Here is a 21,835-nt window from a genome sequence, read left to right as displayed (position 1 = left end):
TTTGTGACAGAAGTTTTTTTTTAATAAACTTTAGTATTACTGTGCAAACACTTCAGATATAGGCAGAGCTCATAGGAGAATCGCTGTCATTACACAAAGCATAAAACCCAAATGACTGGACTTCCTACAGAACTCCATTATAAATGTAAACAGCATATGGGCAAGCATGCTTGAATGTACATTGAAACTGGACTCACAAAAAAAAGGGTCTTTTAAAAGGATCACTACCACCACCTTCAGCTCACTATTTGTAAAACCCATTATGCATACATAAGGAGCAACATCATATTTCTTAGCAGTGCCATATACAAACAGCTCAACTGAACCACAAAAGGAGACTAGGAAAAAAATCTAACTCTACCCACAACTCTATTGTGTTGTTATGCAGTCACGCACGAGGTAACATAAAAGCCGGAAATCGTCATACTGCTGTTTTTGAAAGAAGCTTCTTATTCTGTGTGTCTGAGTCATTGCGTGCCGTCATTTGCCTCTTTTTTTTCTTTTTTCTCTTGTCTGCGTGGACACTTTTGAGCACTTTCAGGTTCTAATTGTTGGGCCAGCCATAGATGCATCGTAACAGGAATAAAGTGAAACACCATTTGCGACATTAATGGACTAATTATGCAAATTAGATACCAGTTTTCATCCCTCACGACATGGTGAGCTTTCTGCCACAAAGCCCGTTGTTCAGGCTTCTCCTTTCTGCTGGTTCACAAATATCTTTCTAAATCTGAGGTGATACTGCTGGCTGCTGATACATGTCTGCCCGCTTGACCGAAAAGCCTGTGCTCACTTATCAAGAGCCCGAGCGTCTATTCCCACAACAGCAATCTGTGTCATAGTTCATGCTGGCAGATGAAAACAAATCTCTGCTGTCATGCTTTAATTCCCTATAAAATGGTGATAGCACGCAGAAGTAGTGTTTTGTTTCTGAGCTGTTTTACTCGCTGGAAGGTGTAACACAGACAAGATGGTTTTAACAGCAAGCAGTGTCGTTGTTGGACTCACAATTTATAAAATAAAATGTTTATATGTAACCATCTGAGCAAACAGAACTATCAGTGTTGGAGAGCTGTGAGGACTCAGCCTTTGTTATACGTAGACCAATGCTGCTCTCTAGTGTAGGTAATGGCAACAAGGAAAAGAAATATGCCGTGTGTGGATTAAATGCAAGTTACTGCTGGTGGGCCCTTGTGAATGGGCTCTTGTCAGGCAGCCTAAAAGTCTGTAAGGAGTTGACAAGGTTTCCCTGTGCCTTAGTGGGTGCCACAGGCCAAACACGTGCACTTTAGACTGATTTATTTGTTCTAAATTACATGCTTAAAATGTGCCTTGTAGTCTGAAGCAAGGGCAGTTACAGATTAGTGATTTAAAATGACACCGTACTGATTCAAAAATCAGCTACAAGGCAGCATGTGGGCCTCAGTGTCTTTTTTCAGGCTTATTTAACAAGACAGATGTTTGCCATCATTGGTATGGATCCCACATGTTCACCAGCCACTCAGTTAGGTACACCTTACCATGGGTTCAACAAGGCGTTGGAAACACTCCTCAGAGATTTTTCATATCCAAATATGCTCTGCTGGATTGAGATCATGTGACTGCTGAGGCCATTTTAGTACAGTGAGCTCACTGTCGTGTTCAGGAAACGCCCAGCTCTCCAATCAGAGCTTCTGTTTTGCAGATTGTGGTTACGGGTATGTGGAAAATGGATTTAACATGTTTCTACTAACTGTTCGAACACATTTACTGGCTGTCTTTCGGATGTAGTCTGAATTGGTTTTTTCCTTTGGTGAATGCGTCTGGCTGCCCTGGCAGTGGTGAGTCTCTAGACTGGACTACAGTAGTATGAACACTGGATGATAAACATTTTTCTCTCTTTATAAATTTCTCCTGCTGCTGTTTTATTTATGTCTTTTCATTGTATTTCAGCTTGATTGTCTAATCTAATGTATTAACCATGTGTTGTTGTTGTTTTATTTTAATAAAAACTCTTTAGAGTTATTAATAAGTTTTTGTTTTATTTTTGATTTTGTTGCAATGAGACACACTTAGTGAGTAGTTGGAGGTGCTCTTTAGCGTAGATTGCCTCTCCAAGTGGCCAAAGTTAGTTGCAATGATTTGTAAGTTTAGTGGCAATACCGTGGTAACAGAAATATTATTATAATAAACTAATTTATCTAATTCTATGGACTTTATGTTGGTTAACAGTTCTTCTATTTGTTACATAAACTACTGAAATTAATCTCCGACACCTCTGACTTTCCAGTAACAAGGCTCTGTTCCTTTATGTATATATATATATGTATATATATACATATATATATATATATATATACATATATATATATACATATAGAGGGAGTGCAGAATTATTAGGCAAATGAGTATTTTGTCCACATCATCCTCTTCATGCATGTTGTCTTACTCCAAGCTGTATAGGCTCGAAAGCCTACTACCAATTAAGCATATGAGGTGATGTGCATCTCTGTAATGAGAAGGGGTGTGGTCTAATGACATCAACACCCTATATCAGGTGTGCATAATTATTAGGCAACATCCTTTCCTTTGGCAAAATGGGTCAAAAGAAGGACTTGACAGGCCCAGAAAAGTCAAAAATAGTGAGATATCTTGCAGAGGGATGCAGCAGTCTCAAAATTGCAAAGCTTCTGAAGCGTGATCATCGAACAATCAAGCGTTTCATTCAAAATAGTCAACAGGGTCGCAAGAAGCGTGTGGAAACACCAAGGTGCAAAATAACTGCCCATGAACTGAGAAAAGTCAAGCGTGCAGCTGCCAAGATGCCACTTGCCACCAGTTTGGCCATATTTCAGAGCTCCAACATCACTGGAGTGCCCAAAAGCACAAGGTGTGCAATACTCAGAGACATGGCCAAGGTAAGAAAGGCTGAAAGACGACCACCACTGAACAAGACACACAAGCTGAAACGTCAAGACTGGGCCAAGAAATATCTCAAGACTGGTTTTTCTAAGGTTTTATGGACTGATGAAATGAGAGTGAGTCTTGATGGGCCAGATGGATGGGCCCGTGGCTGGATTGGTAAAGGCAGAGAGCTCCAGTCCGACTCAGACGCCAGCAAGGTGGAGGTGGAGTACTGGTTTGGGCTGGTATCATCAAAGATGAGCTTGTGGGGCCTTTTCGGGTTGAGGATGGAGTCAAGCTCAACTCCCAGTCCTACTGCCAGTTTCTGGAAGACACCTTCTTCAAGCAGTGGTACAGGAAGAAGTCTGCATCCTTCAAGAAAAACATGATTTTCATGCAGGACAATGCTCCATCACACGCGTCCAAGTACTCCACAGCGTGGCTGGCAAGAAAGGGTATAAAAGAAGAAAAACTAATGACATGGCCTCCTTGTTCACCTGATCTGAACCCCATTGAGAACCTGTGGTCCATCATCAAATGTGAGATTTACAAGGAGGGAAAACAGTACACCTCTCTGAACAGTGTCTGGGAGGCTGTGGTTGCTGCTGCACGCAATGTTGATGGTGAACAGATCAAAACACTGACAGAATCCATGGATGGCAGGCTTTTGAGTGTCCTTGCAAAGAAAGGTGGCTATATTGGTCGCTGATTTGTTTTTGTTTTGTTTTTGAATGTCAGAAATGTATATTTGTGAATGTGGAGATGTTATATTGGTTTCACTGGTAAAAATAAATAATTGAAATGGGTATATATTTGTTTTTTGTTAAGTTGCCTAATAATTATGCACAGTAATAGTCACCTGCACACACAGATATCCCCCTAAAATAGCTAAAACTAAAAACAAACTAAAAACTACCTCCAAAAACATTCAGCTTTGATATTAATGAGTTTTTTGGGTTCATTGAGAACATGGTTGTTGTTCAATAATAAAATTATTCCTCAAAAATACAGCTTGCCTAATAATTCTGCACTCCCTGTACATATACATATATTCTTTATTTGTACAGTATTTCATTAAATGTACCTGTGTATTCTACCCCTACCTATAATCCAACTAATAGCACCGTGTTGCTTAACCCCTTCTTTAAGATACATGCCCACCTTTGTCCACCTCCGTCACAGCCTGACATCAGTGGGTTTTTCTCAGGGTGGAAAGCTCATTCAGATCCACTGAAGACATTACATAACATAGTATGTAAGTATCGGTGGTTTGTATTAAAAATCTAATCTGCAATGTGTCATTCAACCACACATCTGAGACAATAGCTTGTACTTGGAGGCCACTTCTGTGCCACGGCTCATTTTCTGTTCTTTGACAGAGATGATATGATTGGTTTTTACCTGGCTACTGCCGTCATTCAGTCATCTTTTACCATGTGTCCGTCTCCAGGTCCCCCAAAACTGAGCAATAAAGATGAACATTTTTACCTGGGGAACTAGCCAGAGCAATGAAGTGAACACTACTGACAGGAAACAGCAAAGTTTACTGACTGGAAATAACGGTCAGAAAAAAGGTCACATGAGACAGTGCTGCAGCGAGAAGACAACGTATTCATACTCAAGTTGTGTGGGTGCTTTATTTTTGTTTGTTTCTTTTGTTTTTTAATTTGCTGGTTTGTTTTTTGCAGGTGATATAGTGAAGGAAAACCATAAAGTTGCATAAACTATACTTTATTGATATACCACAAATGTTAGATCATTGGTAATGTTCAGTGTAAATACAATATAAACTGCATATTTAGTTTTAATATGTTACATTTTATCAGACAAGCTTCATAACAAAGAAAGCATGAGGCAGTTTATTCCACCAAACAGAAAATCAGATGGTTTTATGGGCTCTGTGCGTACAAAGATCCAAAACAAAACAAAGGCTATTTCAACTTCAAGTCTTCAAAGATCTCAGTCAGAGTGATTTCCGCCTGCTGTGAGAATTGTTCTTGCCCAGACAGAGTGCCACGCTGCTGGGGGAGGCTTGTGATGACATGGTGTAGAAGCTGCAAAGGGCCTGGTCCACTCTGTAGGAGATGGTACTGTAGAAGACAGGGTTGCTATGGCCACTTGTCTGGTCACAGTGGGACTGAGAGGCGCTGTTGTAAACGTCCATGCAACAGCACATGCAAAGGAACAAAGCCTGGAGTCTGCTGGGTTCAGGCAGGTTTGCATTCTTGGGTATAATAGGTCTGTGCTCCTCTGCAGGAGAAGAGAGGAGGCTGACAAAGCTGTTGCAACCCTCCATGGGAAAGGTAAGCCTGCAAAGTTCATCTTCATCATCCTTACATAGGTCCTCAGCAGTTCCTTCTCCAGTGTCCACGATCTTCCTGTACTCCTGCTCTTCTTCCCCTGCTGTGGAGCTCCCATCAAGCTCACCTGAGCTTACAGTGAGAAACCTCAACACCACCAGGTTAAGAAATGCTCCGATGACCGTCAGCCCAACTAGAATGTACATGAAGCTAAATGCCACGTAGGTAGGTTGCTTCTAGAGGGCATCTTTTGTCTGCAAGGCTACAAAATCTCCAAACCCAATGGTAATAAGTGTGACAAAGCAGTAGTAAGAGGCATTAAAAAAAGCTCCAGCCCTCAAAATAGGAAAAGGCTGCAGCTCCTACAAACAAAGTGCTTACCCAAGACAGTAAACCCACCAGGACCATGTTTCCCATTGACACCTCTGTCTTCTGTAAGCCCAGGCCCTGCTTGACTCTGCTCAGGAGGTATCTCACAAAAGTGTTGATCCTCTCGCCCAGGCACTGGAACATGACCAGCGTCAGAGGGATGTCCAAGAGCGCATAAAACATACAGAAGGCCTTTCCAGCATTGGTGCACGGAACAGCATGGCCATAACCTGCAAAGTCAAAGAATAATACAGGTCAAAGGTTGAGTACTACTGTTTCATAGTCATCAAGCTCCATAGACATCAAACTAGTATATTGCTGCTGTAAACACTGCAAGGCAGGGATACTCACACATAACTCAGTGCAGGTTAAAGTCAAGTCTTTAAACTAATGTGAGCAAACATGGTTAAACCACAGATAAGTCTCACTAAAACTGCTTGCTGATGCTGTGCCAGGAAACATTTGGCTATCTCTCTATAACTGCAGCTTAACTGGTTTGGTCCAATCATGCTGTCCTCATTAACCTCATTTCCAGAAGCAGCTGCTAGCGGTGTACATGTGTAAAAGCTCTGTTAATACCAGTGTCCGCCACCTCCACAGCACTTAATAGCAAACTGAGAAACTTGGGAGGTGCAACTAAAGAGAAGGTTGGTGACAGAGCAGGCTGAACACACAGTGATAAGTGAACACTGTTTATTTGGGAATGCTAGAGGCGGGCGGATTGATCTAAATATCGATACCAATGCTGGTATTGGTATCAGATCAGTACTAGCGCCTCAGTATTGATACTTTGTTTCTATCCTCTATGTTCAGTATGTCCATGGAATTGTGTTAAATAAATAAGTATAATAGAAATGAAAAAATACAAGTCAAACACGGGCTATGAAAAATATCGGAACTTTTTTTATGTTGACTGTCACATAATTTTATTTATAGCCTCTAGCCCATTGAAACAACAGAAGCTGACTGAAAGTCCTTTAGCGATAAGCACATTTACATTCCATTAATCTCATTCTTCTCACTGCCCTCTCCGACATAAGCCATCTTTATCGTTAAAAGTATCTGTATCAGTATTGGTATCACCAATACTGGCCCTGTATTTACATGGTATTGGCTTGATACCAATATTTTTCGATACCAATATTTTTCAATCCTGCACACCACAACGTAAGATAAAAAGTGTTTACTGGACATTAACAGCAGGTTTTCTCACTTTAAGCCTGATCAGCTTTTTAACCTGTTTATATTTCTGCAATTAGTTCAGCTTTTTGGGAAATGGTAAGGACATAGGTGATTAACAAAAGGCAACTGTTTCTACATAAGATATGAAGCTACCAAGCTGTAAGAAAACATAGTGACACTTTAGCTTCTTAACATTACAGGGCGTGCACTCTTACAAAGGTGGTTTCACTCAGTCCTTTGTTCCGCAGTCTGAGGTTGGACAGGAAGGCTGGAGCTTATATCAGACCAATAAGACAGCACGTGAGAAATTGTAACTGAAAAGTGTTATTGTTTCATTGCTTTAGGTCTGTTCAGGCCAACCTTTGACTGCTCACCTATCCAGGGTGTACTCACCTCTTGCCTACTGCCAACTGGGATAGGCCCCAAGGTGGCTATAAGAGATTAAGGCTTCTGATCTGTACTTTCTTTGTCACATAGAGGTGGTTTAGGTATTTTAAGAAAGGGTTGGGGGGTTTTTTACCATTAAAAAATAAAAAATAAAAACTTTCAAAAACTTTGCACACTTCTTTACTACATATGCAGCTGCCTACATAATCACTTTACTGATATTTTGCTGAAAAGGCCAAACTACATCTATCTTATTCCAAGAATTTGGACCTAGAACAACAACAGCAGGTGTTTCTGGACAGCTTTGCTTTCTGTAAATGGGCTAATTTAAAACAAAACAAAACTTTAGCTACATCCCAGCATTACAAGGAGTAATAATTCACAATCAAAAAATCATTTAGGTAGGCCTAGTTTATGTGTCTATCTTCAATGAGTTACTGTTCAGGGTCCAAAAAAAGAAAAACTGTCAAAAAAATTACTGCAAAAATCACACAATACCGTGAAGTCAGGCCACAACATTATATACTTGCCAATTGTAGTGATAACGGTGATGCCAAAGTAAAAAGAGCCGACGAACTTCCACTGCCTCCCAGCGCGATGCGGCTCTGTCTGATGGACCACTCACTAGATCTGGTTGAAATCATCCTCGTACTTTTTCTTCAGCTCGCTCAGCTTCTGCTCCAGCGCCTTTTTTTCTTGAACTCTCGCTTTCTGACTCTAGTGCGTCAAAAACTGCGGCTCCTACAAGCAGGTAGAAAATAATTGAGAGGATGAGAGAGAGGGTCCTGATGTTCTGCGTCCTCATCCTCAAATCCAGAGTGCCCGGAGGAGGCGGGGAGGGTGCTGCTGCTCCTGCTGCTGCTGCTCAGAGGCACAGATGCACAGGATCAGAGCCATCCTGCACATGGGTTTCGCTGGTCTTCACGGTGTAAAGAGGCCATGGGCCTGTTAGGAGTACAGCATAGGTCTAAATGGCTTGAAAGTGTAGCCTATAGTATTAGCGTGTGGTCAGGTGAAGCATGCTCACATAACCTCGTTTACTGAACTTTAAGAGGACTATGAGGACTTTTAACAAGTGCTAATGTGCTCAGTTCGGTTTCTTGAAACAGTTACAGTTATATTCGCTTTGATGTTGCAAGATTTCAGCATAGGGTGTTTAGTTTGTTTCACGTTTTGTGCTAGAGTATACATTTCATTTCTTACTTTAAATTCAGTTATAAGACAGACTGGAAGTTAGAAACTCACGCATGATACAATATGTCTAAATTAGAGCAGGACTATATTAAACCTTTTCTATGGGAAAAGCACAATAAAAATCATTAAATGTTCTACTAATGTAATACATGTGCATCACTGTGTATAAAATATGACTGTAGTTGCTAACACCTTTTCTCTAGCGAATTTGAGCATATTGGCTATCTTTCGTCTTTTTTCCTTAAACCGGTGGTCATCAGGAGGGATGGTTCTGAATATTCCTGCAGAAGCTCCATGTCAGTGATGTCTTAAAGCACATCCTGCTTTAACCTCCATTTTACTTAAACTGCATTTGACTGATTTGTGAAAATGGTTATCACACTGTATCAAAGAAGACCTAAAATTAAACAATAGACACCTTGAGGTCCTTTATATTTTAAGGTAAAGACCCTACAATAATACAGAGTAAACCCCAACAATCACATGACTCCCTATGAGCAAGCACTTGGCAACAGTTGGAAGGAAAAAGTCCATTTTGACAGGAAGGAAACATCTGGTAGACCCAAGCTCAGGGAGTGGAAATCATCTGCAACGACTGGTTGCGGGAGAGGGCAGAGACAGGATGAAGGATGCACTGTGGAAGAGAACGAGAGATTAATAGCAAGTAACAAGTAGAAAATGCATTTTTTGAAGAAACTGCAGTGTGAATGCTGATCGCTGAATGTTTTGAGCAGAATTGAAATGATTGCTAAAGTTAAGCTAAAAATGTTAAATGAGCTGAAAAATACAGAATTTTTCATCTGAAAAAAAGTGCAGAAATGTTGAAAGCTGAAGTTCACACAGAAGAAGAGGTTGAAAAGTAGCTGAGCATGTTTAAAATGTGCATTTGAAAAAGCTGAGTAATGACAAAAGAAAATTTAAAGTCAGGAAACTTCTGAATGAATATTAAAAGTTTGTATCTGTTTGTTTTGAGAGATGCCTCAAAACAAACAGGTTTTCCGCTTAGGCAGCGGTTGTCCTTCTCTCCTGGATCAGCTGGAGCTTTCTTTTGGCACCTGAAAAAAGTCCCAGCTGGACTTTTGTCAAAGCTGGGAAAACCTGTAGTGATCCCGTATGTGTCAGGAGTATGGGAACAGTTGAGACGAAGTTTTTCTAAACACCGTGTCTCTATGGCTTTTAAACCCCAAAACACGCTGAGCCAAAAATTGGTCCACCCCAAGGATCGTGTCACCAGACACAAACAGAGTAACATAGTGTACGCTGTTAAGTGCCAGGAGGATTGCCAGGATTTATACATGCCAGACCATTTATACACGTACCACCTGTACGTTCAAGTAGTATTTGCTACAAACAAATACGGAAGCTTAATCAGCATCCACACTAATTAAATGTAAAGTTGTGTATTCTGTACCTCACATACGTGGCAGCCTTTTAAAGAAACCCAGCATCACCAGCTACCCTTTCTGGACTCTCGTCCATGTGTTATTTTGCCCTATGAAATACTCCTGTCTGGAGTAATCACACTACCCGCAACTATAGTATTACTCTCAGCAGTGAGGCATTAGCTGGTGGCAGCGTTGACCTTTATCAAGCGTACATAGCTGCTGAGCCAACTACCACCCTAGCTGTGGTCATTAACTACATTCTGCGCGCTTGCCGAGTGAGGCCGTCTGTAGAGGTGGTTTGTGTGTACGTATCAGTGCAACTGTGCAGGGCCCTCGTCTGAGGGGCCTTCACTGAGATTTCTTGTGGCATCTGTTGGATTTTCGCACGTGCTAATCGGGTTCACGGCAGCGCGATCAGAAAACAGGCCAACTACCTTAGCTCCATGCTGCAACTTATTTCACTTTCACAAAGTTCCCATCTATTTTAGGAGGGCAATCCAATTTGTGGAAACTATTCTTGCACTGAAGTGAGCCATAAAGAGCCTAAGATCTGTCATTAAAATCCACAGTTACTGCCTCCATTCCCCGCAGAACATATGACTATCACTATGCTGTGTTTTCATCTTCTACAGCCAATACAGGACCTTAGCTGCTCTGGTAAGCACGAATGAATCGACTGCCATGCAGAGGTTAGCGATGTAGCATTCTGACAAGTCTTTATTTCCTCTAATGGCAGAAAGAACAGTCCTGTTGAAATGAGTATGAGAGATAACAGCCTCATCATGGAGCACTAAGTGAATGCACACAGTGCTTAAACAAGTACAGATCAATTCCTTTTGCAAACTTCACGTCATAGGAAACAAATATTACCAAAGCAGTGTTATATAGTCATAAATATATAGCTCATTGTAGCGTGCCATAAACCCAAAAAGCAACTGAGTTTATAATAAGGGCGTCTGTGCTGGTTTGAAAACTCCATTCATGAAATAATGGCACTGCATTATCTGATGTACTCATCCCATATCTCTCTGTTCAGCAGGACAATTCATACAACCTGTTATCTCTCATGGGAAGACATTAAGAGCAGGATGTCCACCGACTCAGGTCCAGACACTTATCTGTCCAAGTGCCATTCTCGTAGAAAATGAGCCATGGAAATATACTGCAAACATGATGCTATCTTTGCATTGATAACAGCCACAGTGGGAATACGGGCAGTGGATACGATGATAATATAGTATAAAAATCCGGAGCATTTTTATCATAAATATAAAAATTCTAACTCTTTTTAAAAAAAATAAGTAGAGGCTTCACACATATTTGCAGACAAACATGTCTTTAGTGACAAGGCTACAGTGTCACAGAGGGAAACAGGCTTGAACTTTGCAGCTAATCTCAACAGTCCTTTGAGCCTTTTAGCCAAAAGGGCATGGACATGGTCTGTAAGTCATGTACGTCAGAAAGGGCTCCTAATCAAAACACCTGCAGTGAAGATGACTCTGACTAGAGAAAGTACTCTTCTAATTTAACTTGAATTTATTCTAATTTATCAAATGCAGAAAAAATCTCATTTTTAAACACCTGCAAATTGTAATATTTACTATTAATCATATTGAAATGATGAATTTAATGTGACTCAAGCGCAAAGGGAAGTTGGAAAACTTCTGTGATTTCATATATAAAAAAGGCAGGTTTTACTCGAGCTTTGGCTGCCCTGGGAGGGAATAATATTTACTGAGTGTACCTCACTATTGGGGTGAAGGTGTGACTAAATTATGGGTTATCTGTGCAAAGGGGATTCCTGACTGTTTATGCAATTACAGGTAAACTTTGTAGCTTTTTAAGCTAAAAATAGGGTTTTAAACCAAGTCCTGGAAATCTAAGGTGTTGAGCCCCTTCACTGGTGCAATGTTTAGGTTTAATTTAAGGGATGTGTCCCATACACTTAAACCGTGATCATTAATAAGATTAATAAATATAGAAATATATTTAAAAAATTGGTTTATTAATTAGATATACAGCCAAGTCACATTACAATATCATAACAGTGAAATAACACTAGCCCAAGTGAAGGTATTTGGATTTCTGACATGGTTTACTTTTAAAAGAAAATTAACTTTTACACGTCAACCAAGTTTTCCCAAACTAAAGTCTAGTCTACTTTTGATTTGCAGCAGCGTGTAAATAGTCGGTAACATGATGCCGGCGGTCGGTAACATGTTGTTTGTCGCCGCAAAGTTTAGTTTCGGTTTTCTGTGAAGTGCGTAAGGGAAAGCGAAACAGACTGACCGATTATCTTCACGCATGAGGGTTATGTCGGTGCTGTGTCGCTGCTGTAAAGTAATAATGCATTGGTTTGGATACAATGGGATTCGCTCGCTTTGGCACTGGATAGTGCGCCACAGGAATCCTTTACTGTTCTTGCTTTTTCCACTGGTTCCACTGTTTAGATTTTTAACTTATTCAAAGAAAGACGGAAATGAGCCTGAAACAAGCGACGACAACACACGTCTACTCAGGAATTCACTTGACGATGAAGAGAAGGCTATTAGTGCCGGACAGAAGAGGACCTCAGACGAAGATGGGGTGCCCGTGAGCAAGCGAGCAAAGTCTAACCAAGATAACTTTCAAAATGATCGAGTTGAGACCGCTGATAAAAATGTGAGTAAAGAAATGAACATTTACAGTAACAGGTGATCATGCAGGTTTCTCACCAAACGTTTTACGTTCGTATTCAGTGAATGTAAAAACAAGAATTGATCAACTGTATAACAGGCAACTTGGAGATACAAACATGGCACAATGCCGTGGTTTGCTCTTTACTTTATTCCTTTTAGGTTTCTATGGTACACCCAAATGAGTCTGAAATGCGCACGGAAAATGCAGTTGACGAAGGGAAGAAGCTGACAGGGCCGGAAGAAGAAGAGGAAGAGTTTGACAGCACAGAGTATCGAGTTCACACTACGGATGAATTCTACTGCGACTATGATTCAACCTGGGAGACCGACCCGAATGAGGAGAGCCCACCCAGCAAGATCAGACGGTCAACAAACTCCAACTATGTAAGTAAGCCAGTGCCTGTCACAAGTACTTTGATTTTCCACGTCTGCTCACAAATCATTTACTGCAGGCATAAAAGGAGCCACCTGTCACAGGCCCACAGGCCCAAGGTGTTAGATGGCCCCTCCAGAGAACTTTATTGAGGTGATAGCTCTGTTCACATTTCTTGATTTTTCCTGCAAGAAAAAAATCACAAAGATGGCTCAAAAAAACAACAAAAAGCCAAAGAAAGACATTTAAAATTTCCCAAAAGAGATTAAAATCAGTGGGAAAGATAAAATGGACATAAATAACAATGGTGAACAAAGAAGTAGATAACCAGAAACATTTTTAGAGTGGTGACTACATTTTGTGTTGTGAAATATATCTCTGAAATAATCAATATGAGATCAACAAATGAATACAAAGAGCCACAGAATGACATATGCACAAAGACAGAAACCCATTTATTGTAAATAAAGATGGAGGATCTCCAAGGATGATCTTTGGGTTACTGAATGTCTCCTTTAGCTGTGCAGTGTTACCCCTGAACTTCATTTGTCTTCTGTGTTCCAGTACAACTTCAGCAGATTTGAACGTGCTGCGAGAGACATGCAGAACTACAGACATGACTACCCTGTAAGTCTCACACACACACACTGTAAACACACACTCTCATGTTTAAGCACGAGCCAAGCACATGTTGTTCTTTTATGTGTCCCTGCAGAGCCAAATCAAGACACAGCACAGGAAGAAGAACACAAATGTATGTAAACGTTTGTTTTTAGATTTATTTCAAAGAAGAACAAAATAAATGGTTTGAATCAAATTCTTTTCTCTTGTGTAGGACGACAAGTCTAATCTGAATTTCTACCTTGGAAAGAAACGATCGGTGCCAGATGGTAGGCCTTTTTAGTAGAACAAAGTATAGAGTCAAGTATGTCCATAAAGTGGAAGTGAAATAAATGTTTTTCTGTAATTTATTTGTTCAAGAATGAGAGCTTATAAAATTCATTATTTTATTCAACTAATCCTCTCAATATTTCCATGTCATCAGAACCTTAAGTGGCCTTAAACGTTACTGATATTACACAAGAATGCTATAATCATGAGATGTCAAAAAAAAAGATATTTTTTGATACTGACATCAGTTTGAGCCACCTCAGTGATCACTGGATAAATCGTAATCTGTGCAGCTTCTTTTACAAACAGATTTATTTGCTGTGACTTGTATTTGTTACCAGGTGTCAGCATAACTGAGTTCCATGAACAATGGTATGGAGACTATGAAAGCCTTGAGTACGTGCACACATATATTCAGTGGTAAGTTACTCTATAGTCACAAATATGATGTAAAAAGTTCAGTTCCAGTTTGTAACGACATTTTCTCTCAAAGGTTGTTCCCACTGCAAGAACCAGGAGTGAACTATGAGGCCAGTACACTGACAAAGGAAGAAATTACGGTAAACCTGTGAAAGTTACCAAGTTATGATTTAAAAAGAAAACATGTCTTATACACTGATAGAGGTTCGATGTTTCCTTCAGGATTTTTGTAATCACAGCCTTGCACAGGAAAACCTGCTGAAGTCGTACAAGCTCATGTTGGACTTTTATGGTATCGTGTTGTGTGATGAAAAAACTGGAGAAGTCAGGAGAGCAAAGCACTGGGAAGAAAGATTTGACAACCTTAACAGGTAAAACTACCTCTGAATTTAAAAAAAATCTGTGTGCAGTAAAAGTGACAAAAAGCTGTAAATGATCTAATTTTGGGACTGATCACTGTCTGACAGTCACACACACAACAGCCTGCGCATCACTCGCATCCTGAAGTGTCTGGGAAACCTGGGTTACCGTCACTACCAAGCCCCTCTGGTCCACTTCTTCCTGGAGGAGACTCTGGTCAATGGACAACTTCCAAACATCAGGGACAGCGTCCTCAGCTACTTTATGTTTGCTGTACTTGATAAGAAAAAGCGCAGACGTCTCATCAAGTATGCATATTTGCACTATGAGCCTAAAGATGAGTTTGTGTGGTGCCCAAAGAAAATCCAAAAATTGTGGTCAAAGCAGCCCAAGGCAGCAAAGGAAGAGGCCGCTGACTCTCTGGAGTCGCAGGAGGACACTGTGATTTCTGACAGTGAAGCACAAGAAGAGGAAAACCTGTCTGCAGATGAGTCGTGTAACAATGCAGAGTATGAGTCTCATGAGGGTGAAGAAACTTTCAGCCATAATGAAGATTGATTGATGACAATGGAAAGCTTATGAATAATACTGATAAATTGCACTGAAGTATGGAGTGATTTAGTTCAACACTGTAGATCTTAGATTACTAGCAGGTTATTGTGCTTTACACACTGAGTCAAAGGGCTTGATTCTTTATAGAAATCTTTGTTTACTTCAATATTTACAACTTAAAGTTTGGATTTTTATTCGCAATTAATTCTTTTTCTGAACATAAATAATGAAGCGTTCTGAAATGGATGCATGTTTTACACAAAATTCAAGGGTTAATGTTATTGTGTGACTATGTGGGATCAATTACTAAATGTTTTTGCGTTCTTGTGTCTAGAATTAAAACATTCTCATTCAGAAAGTTCACATCTTGTTGTTTTATATCTGTCTTAATTTCCTTTCAGAGTTGCATATTCAAATCGCAGGTTAGTAAAGGTTGTGGCCAAAATAAAATTAGAGGGTGGCAAGATAAAAAATGTTACAGTCAGTTACAAAGCCAATTCATGTACTACTACAGTTGGTCACTTTACAAAAGGACATAAAAATCTCTGACAGACTCCCAAATATTGCTGCCCATCAAAGGTTAACAGCCTCAACTGTTCACTTTCTAATTCTGTCACCTGACTCCTTACACCAGCAATCATCACAGCTAAACAACAATGTGAAGGCAAAGAAATTACACACAACTTTAAAGTTGAATACTTGCTCCGTTAATATTTGAAAGAAAAGGGTTTTTAAAACTGAGGCAAATTTCATCAAATGGGTTCAAACAGTTGAGCTGAAACAAAAATAGCTTGTGTTCCCACCAGACTGTGAGCACCATCTTTTGCAGGCTCCACAGAGACAAAGGGAGAGCATTTAGATTTCTTTCTTTTTTTAAAAAGAAAAATCACCTAAATCGACAGCATGGATGGGAACAGCAGGAATGTAACTGAGAATATTGCTGAAGTAAAGCTTTAATGTACTTTTACCTTATTTAGGTATTTCTATGCCACTTTCTGCTTTTACTCCACTGTGTTTATAATGCAAAGATTAGACTTTGTACTCCATGCTGAAAGGCAGAGGAGAGCGAGCGTTCTCAATTGCAGGTCCGATGCTTTGGAATAACCTTCCCCTCCATATTAGACAAGCGTTATCAGTGCAGGTCTTTAAGTCCAGATTGAAGACCTATTTTTATTTTAAATCTTAATATAAAGTGAGTAACAGTAGGTGGACATTAGGTAAGGCTGCACTTTTTGCAGCAATCTCGTATATAAAACTATACCGCGTGTATATAAAACAGGTCTGTGGCTCCGAACTGTAAAGGCGTAAAACCATAAAGGGACCTCTGGCTAATATGTCGGGTTCCATGTCGGGTCGTAGCCGAAAACTAGCTTTACTTTGTTGTCCGGGTCAACTTTGCTAGCGAGAGACAGAGAGAGGCGTTGAAAGGCTTCTCCAATGGAAATTACTGAAAACACGAACACAGTGTACAGTCGAGTCTTAATAGCTTACTTACAACTGGGCTACACTGCCCGTGAGGCTACATTCTTTAGGGCAATGCTTGTAACACTTTGACTATTGCTTTCATATTAAAACATTTTTTGAAGAATCATTTTTTAAAAATATTTCTTCACGTCATTATGTGGCCACAAGTAGGGGTGACATGGGCCGCTAGATTGAGACACAGGCATTAGAGGCTCTTAATGCGTGCTTTGTTAGGGTTTCCACCGGCGTGGAATTACCAACAAGAGAGAGGGGACAGCCTAACATATGAAACAGGAAAAGACCCCCGTGTAATCCATTCATTTCAACAAAGTAACTGTATTCTGAATACCACCTTTTTAAACAGTAACTGTAACAGAATACAGTCACTCATATTTTGTATTTTAAATACGTAACGGCGGTACATGTATTCCGTTACTCCCCAACACTGCCAGTGGCCACCCTGCTCTGTTCACCCCTGTGTCACCTTATTTTACAAATCCTGGAAACGCCCCTGACCTGCATCAGTGGGCGGTGCTAAACACTAGTCTCCCTTTGATCTGCAGACAAATACATAATAGTTACGCTATAATATTAATCATGTATATCCTGCCTATATAAGCATAAGAAGAAGAAGAAGAAAGAAAGTTAGCATGTTCTTTTCTGTGCTCCTTTTATATAATTATAAGGGAACATGATATCTGTATTCTGTCTGCAAAGTTGTCTTTGGACGGGAAAAGTGAAAGTGAAACAGACTATGAGATATAAACATAATGGCGTGGTTTAGAAACAAGAGCTCTGCTTCACCGTACTCAACTTTGGACAGGAAAGTAGACAGAAATGAGTCTAAAACAAGCACAGAAAACGAAGATTCATTCAGAAGTTTATCTGAAGACGCAGAGGGGGATGTCAGTGAGGGTCAACATGAGGCTGACGAAGGCCGGGAGTCCGGGAGGAAGCTGCCAGGGCCAGAAGAAGAAGAGTTTGACAGCAGAGAGCATGGAGCTGGCACCACGGTTGGATACAGTGGGTTTCGCTCGCTTCGGGATTGGATAGTGCGCCACAGGAATCCTTTACTGTTCTTGCTTTTTCCACTGGTTCCACTGTTTAGATTTTTAACTTATTCAAAGAAAGACAGAAATGAGTCTGAAACAAGCGATGACAACACACGTGCACTCAAGAATTCACCTGACGATGCAGAGAGGGTTATTAGTCCCGAACTAAAGAGGTCCTCAGATAATGGTGAGGAGCCCGAGACCAAGTGGACAAGGTCTAACCAAGATAACTTTCAAAATGATCGAGTTGAGACCGTTGATGAAAATGTGAGTAAAGAAATGAACATTTACAGTAAGGTGATCATGCAGGTTTCTCACCAAACGTTTTAAGTTCGTATTCTGTGAATGTAAAACGTGAAAAAGAATTGATCGACTGTATAACAGGCAACTTGGAGATACAAACATGGCACAATGCCGTGGTTTGCTCTTTACTTTATTCCTTTTAGGTTTCTATGGTACACCCAAATGAGTCTGAAATGCGCACGGAAAATGCAGTTGACGAAGGGAAGAAGCTGACAGGGCCGGAAGAAGAAGAGGAAGAGTTTGACAGCACAGAGTATCGAGTTCACACTACGGATGAATTCTACTGCGACTATGATTCAACCTGGGAGACCGACCCGAATGAGGAGAGCCCACCCAGCAGGATCAGACGGTCAACAAACTATGTAAGTAAGCCAGTGCCTGTCACAAGTACTTTGATTTTCCACGTCTGCTCACAAATCATTTACTGCAGGCATAAAAGGAGCCACCTGTCACAGGCCCACAGGCCCAAGGTGTTAGATGGCCCCTCCAGAGAACTTTATTGAGGTGATAGCTCTGTTCACATTTCTTGATTTTTCCTGCAAGAAAAAAATCACAAAGATGGCTCAAAAAAACAACAAAAAGCCAAAGAAAGACATTTAAAATTTCCCAAAAGAGATTAAAATCAGTGGGAAAGATAAAATGGACATAAATAACAATGGTGAACAAAGAAGAAGATAACCAGAAACATTTTTAGAGTGGTGACTACATTTTGTGTTGTGAAATATATCTCTGAAATAATCAATATGAGATCAACAAATGAATACAAAGAGCCACAGAATGACATATGCACAAAGACAGAAACCCATTTATTGTAAATAAAGATGGAGGATCTCCAAGGATGATCTTTGGGTTACTGAATGTCTCCTTTAGCTGTGCAGTGTTACCCCTGAACTTCATTTGTCTTCTGTGTTCCAGTACAACTTCAGCAGATTTGAACGTGCTGCGAGAGACATGCAGAACTACAGACATGACTACCCTGTAAGTCTCACACACACACACTGTAAACACACACTCTCATGTTTAAGCACGAGCCAAGCACATGTTGTTCTTTTATGTGTCCCTGCAGAGCCAAATCAAGACACAGCACAGGAAGAAGAACACAAATGTATGTAAACGTTTGTTTTTAGATTTATTTCAAAGAAGAACAAAATAAATGGTTTGAATCAAATTCTTTTCTCTTGTGTAGGACGACAAGTCTAATCTGAATTTCTACCTTGGAAAGAAACGATCGGTGCCAGATGGTAGGCCTTTTACCAGCACCCAAATGTCCTTAAACTGAACATAACATACATGTGTTTTCATTCAAGAAGAAGAGTTTAGTAGATCTGTTTTGTTATTCATCTCATCTTTTTCAAGTATTCAAAATATCTTCATGACATTGGAATAACTTCAGAGACCTGAAGAAGAATACCATTTCACACAAGGACATGGAGTCAGAAAAAGATATTTTATAGTACAGAAATATCAGTTTGAACCACCTCAGTGATCACTGGATAAATCGTAATCTGTGCAGCTTCTTTTACAAACAGATTTATTTGCTGTGACTTGTATTTGTTACCAGGTGTCAGCATAACTGAGTTCCATGAACAGTGGTATGGAGACTATGAAAGCCTTGAGCACGTGCAAACCTATAATCAGTGGTAAGTTACTCTATAGTCACAAATATGATGTAAAAAGTTCAGTTCCAGTTTGTAACGACATTTTCTCTCAAAGGTTGTTCCCACTGCAAGAACCAGGAGTGAACTATGAGGCCAGTACACTGACAAAGGAAGAAATTACGGTAAACCTGTGAAAGTTACCAAGTTATGATTTAAAAAGAAAACATGTCTTATACACTGATAGAGGTTCGATGTTTCCTTCAGGATTTTCTTAATCACAGCATTGCACAGGAAAACCTGCTGAAGTCGTACAAGCTCATGTTGGACTTTTATGGTATCGTGTTGTGTGATGAAAAAACTGGAGAAGTCAGGAGAGCAAAGCACTGGGAAGAAAGATTTGACAACCTTAACAGGTAAAACTACCTCTGAATTTAAAAAAAATCTGTGTGCAGTAAAAGTGACAAAAAGCTGTAAATGATCTAATTTTGGGACTGATCACTGTCTGACAGTCACACACACAACAGCCTGCGCATCACTCGCATCCTGAAGTGTCTGGGAAACCTGGGTTACCGTATCTACCAAGCCCCTCTGGTCCGCTTCTTCCTGGAGGAGACTCTGGTCAACGGACAACTTCCAAACATCAGGGACAGCGTCCTCAGCTACTTTATGTTTGCTGTACTTGATAAGAAAAAGCGCAGACGTCTCATCAAGTATGCATATTTGAACTATGAGCCTAAAGATGAGTTTGTGTGGTGCCCAAAGAAAATCCAAAAATTGTGGTCAATGCAGCCCAAGGCAGCAAAGGAAGAGGCCGCTGACTCTCTGGAGTCGCAGGAGGACACTGTGATTTCTGACAGTGAAGCACAAGAAGAGGAAAACCTGTCTGAAGATGAGTCGTGTAACAATGCAGAGTATGAGTCTCATGAGGGTGAAGAAACTTTCAGCCATAATGAAGATTGATTGATGACAATGAAAAGCTTATTCATCTTATGCTGAATAATACTGATAAATTATACTGTGTATGGAGTGTATGCAGATCCAGTGATTTAGTTCAGCAGTGTAGTTAGTCAAAAGGCCTGATTCTTTATGGAAATGTTTGCTTACTTCAGTATTCATCAGCTTTGCATATTTGAACTATAAACCTAACGATGGGTTTGTGTGGTTCCAAAGGAAAATCCAAAACGTTGTGGTCAGGGATGCCCAAGCACAGAAGGAGACTCTGAATCTTAACAGTGATTTTTATGCTGCTCTCCTTCCTGACACAACCTCAGAGGGATATGCGTCTCCTTCTGGTATTGAAGATTGATGTTAAATGTTAGGTAAATGTCTAAACCACTATACCATGTGGACAAAATTTATGAAACACTACTTAAACATCATAACTACAAAATTGTTCACGCCCCCCTGGAAATAAACTTTTAAACTAGAAAAGCCACAATCCTTCCTTTTCCTGAAACAACTGACATCAACCCATCTGTGGTTAGATTCAAGCACCTCTGTCTGTAATAAAAAAGGATGAAATGTGATGTTTTTACTGAAATGCCAGGCAACATTACTGGTTGTTTTTTTCGGTCAGCTAAATTTCTGTCTTCAGTTATGTGTTTTTTAAGGAAACTGTCGGTTTCATTAATATATATCACGTTACATGGATATTGTATCATATAAATTCATTCTCAGTCTTACAGGTGATAAACCCCACACCTTCTTTGGTTGCATAAAGGTTGGATAATGTTATATTGTTTATGCAGGTTACAATTTGAAGTGGCCTTGAAGAGGCTTGCTGATACACTAAGCCTGTTTTTCCTCCTTATGGTTTTAAAACCATTCAGGTACTTGAAGTTTTTACCCCTCATATCGTTATTTTTTCATTGCTTTTTATTTTCCTTGCAGATGTAAAAAAAACAACAAAAAAAAAAACAACCCAAAACAATTCGAAGGAATTTTTTTTTCTTGTAAGCTTTCGGGTTATTTTTCAGTTTCATTTTAAACTGTTTTAAATTGCTTGACGCTGGGTGGGATAACACTTAACCACCCCCACAGGTGGATCTATCTGGCTTATGGTGGCGTAAAAGTTTTCTATTGGACTGTCTAGTCGGCGCCTCATCAGGAGATGTGGATGTATGGTTTTTTGTTTGCTTTGTTTTTCTACTGCAGCATGGGTCAAACATTAAAGAGGTTCTGTATTGTAGTCGGTGTTGCTGAAGCTTGAATTTCTTCACAATTATATATATATTCATATTAGTACAGGCCATGGCCAAAATATTATATGGTGGTTCTATATGGACTGAAAAAATAAGCTCCTAAATTGAAAGTTAATTATCGAGATTAATACGTGTTTTATTACTGAAAAAGAAAAGCTTTGATTTCTGATCTTTAACAACTGAAACTGCTCACTTTATCATCTGACTCAATAAGCTAATAATCAGTATGTGTAGCTAAAACAA

General features: G+C 39.9%; 2 protein-coding genes and 1 pseudogene across 2 annotated transcripts; 2 read left to right on the top strand and 1 right to left on the bottom strand.

Annotated features, from left to right (window-relative positions):
• Window positions 1–4,846: 4,846 nt before the first annotated feature.
• Window positions 4,847–7,926, bottom strand: LOC147330031 (potassium channel subfamily K member 3-like; annotated as a pseudogene).
• Window positions 7,927–11,967: 4,041 nt separating this feature from the next.
• Window positions 11,968–16,143, top strand: LOC147330030 (uncharacterized). The gene is made up of 9 exons (XM_086294169.1): window positions 11,968–12,361; window positions 12,538–12,762; window positions 13,316–13,378; window positions 13,467–13,505; window positions 13,587–13,641; window positions 13,984–14,062; window positions 14,136–14,202; window positions 14,285–14,433; window positions 14,530–16,143. Exons 1-9 carry the CDS (start codon window positions 12,005–12,007, stop codon window positions 14,978–14,980), a joined length of 1,485 nt encoding a protein of 494 aa, XP_086150295.1. The 5' UTR covers window positions 11,968–12,004; the 3' UTR covers window positions 14,981–16,143.
• A 981-nt stretch (window positions 16,144–17,124) lies between these two features.
• Window positions 17,125–21,580, top strand: LOC147330029 (uncharacterized). The gene is made up of 9 exons (XM_086294168.1): window positions 17,125–17,757; window positions 17,937–18,155; window positions 18,709–18,771; window positions 18,860–18,898; window positions 18,980–19,034; window positions 19,355–19,433; window positions 19,507–19,573; window positions 19,656–19,804; window positions 19,901–21,580. The coding sequence occupies exons 1-9, from the start codon at window positions 17,209–17,211 to the stop codon at window positions 20,349–20,351; spliced, it is 1,671 nt and encodes a 556-aa protein (XP_086150294.1). The 5' UTR covers window positions 17,125–17,208; the 3' UTR covers window positions 20,352–21,580.
• The last annotated feature ends 255 nt before the right edge of the window (window positions 21,581–21,835 follow it).

This window comes from Aulonocara sp. 'chitande type north' Nkhata Bay, linkage group LG5, assembly GCF_057382095.1.
Source record: "Aulonocara sp. 'chitande type north' Nkhata Bay isolate Kocher_YH1m ecotype deep benthic linkage group LG5, A_spYH_male_GT1.1, whole genome shotgun sequence".
Taxonomy (NCBI): Eukaryota; Metazoa; Chordata; class Actinopteri; order Cichliformes; family Cichlidae; genus Aulonocara; species Aulonocara sp. 'chitande type north' Nkhata Bay.
Note: the sequence above shows the minus strand (reverse complement) of the source record. Positions and strands in the feature narration are given on the sequence as shown.

Coding starts and splice junctions, on each gene's coding strand:
- LOC147330030 (XM_086294169.1), top strand. CDS start 12,005: ATGAGGGTTATGTCGGTGCTGTGTCGCTGCTGTAAAGTAATAATGCAT. Junction 12,763..13,315: donor GGTCAACAAACTCCAACTAT/GTAAGTAAGCCA, acceptor TCTGTGTTCCAG/TACAACTTCAGCAGATTTGA. Junction 13,506..13,586: donor ACAGGAAGAAGAACACAAAT/GTATGTAAACGT, acceptor TCTCTTGTGTAG/GACGACAAGTCTAATCTGAA.
- LOC147330029 (XM_086294168.1), top strand. CDS start 17,209: ATGGCGTGGTTTAGAAACAAGAGCTCTGCTTCACCGTACTCAACTTTG. Junction 17,758..17,936: donor TTGAGACCGTTGATGAAAAT/GTGAGTAAAGAA, acceptor TATTCCTTTTAG/GTTTCTATGGTACACCCAAA. Junction 18,772..18,859: donor ACTACAGACATGACTACCCT/GTAAGTCTCACA, acceptor GTGTCCCTGCAG/AGCCAAATCAAGACACAGCA.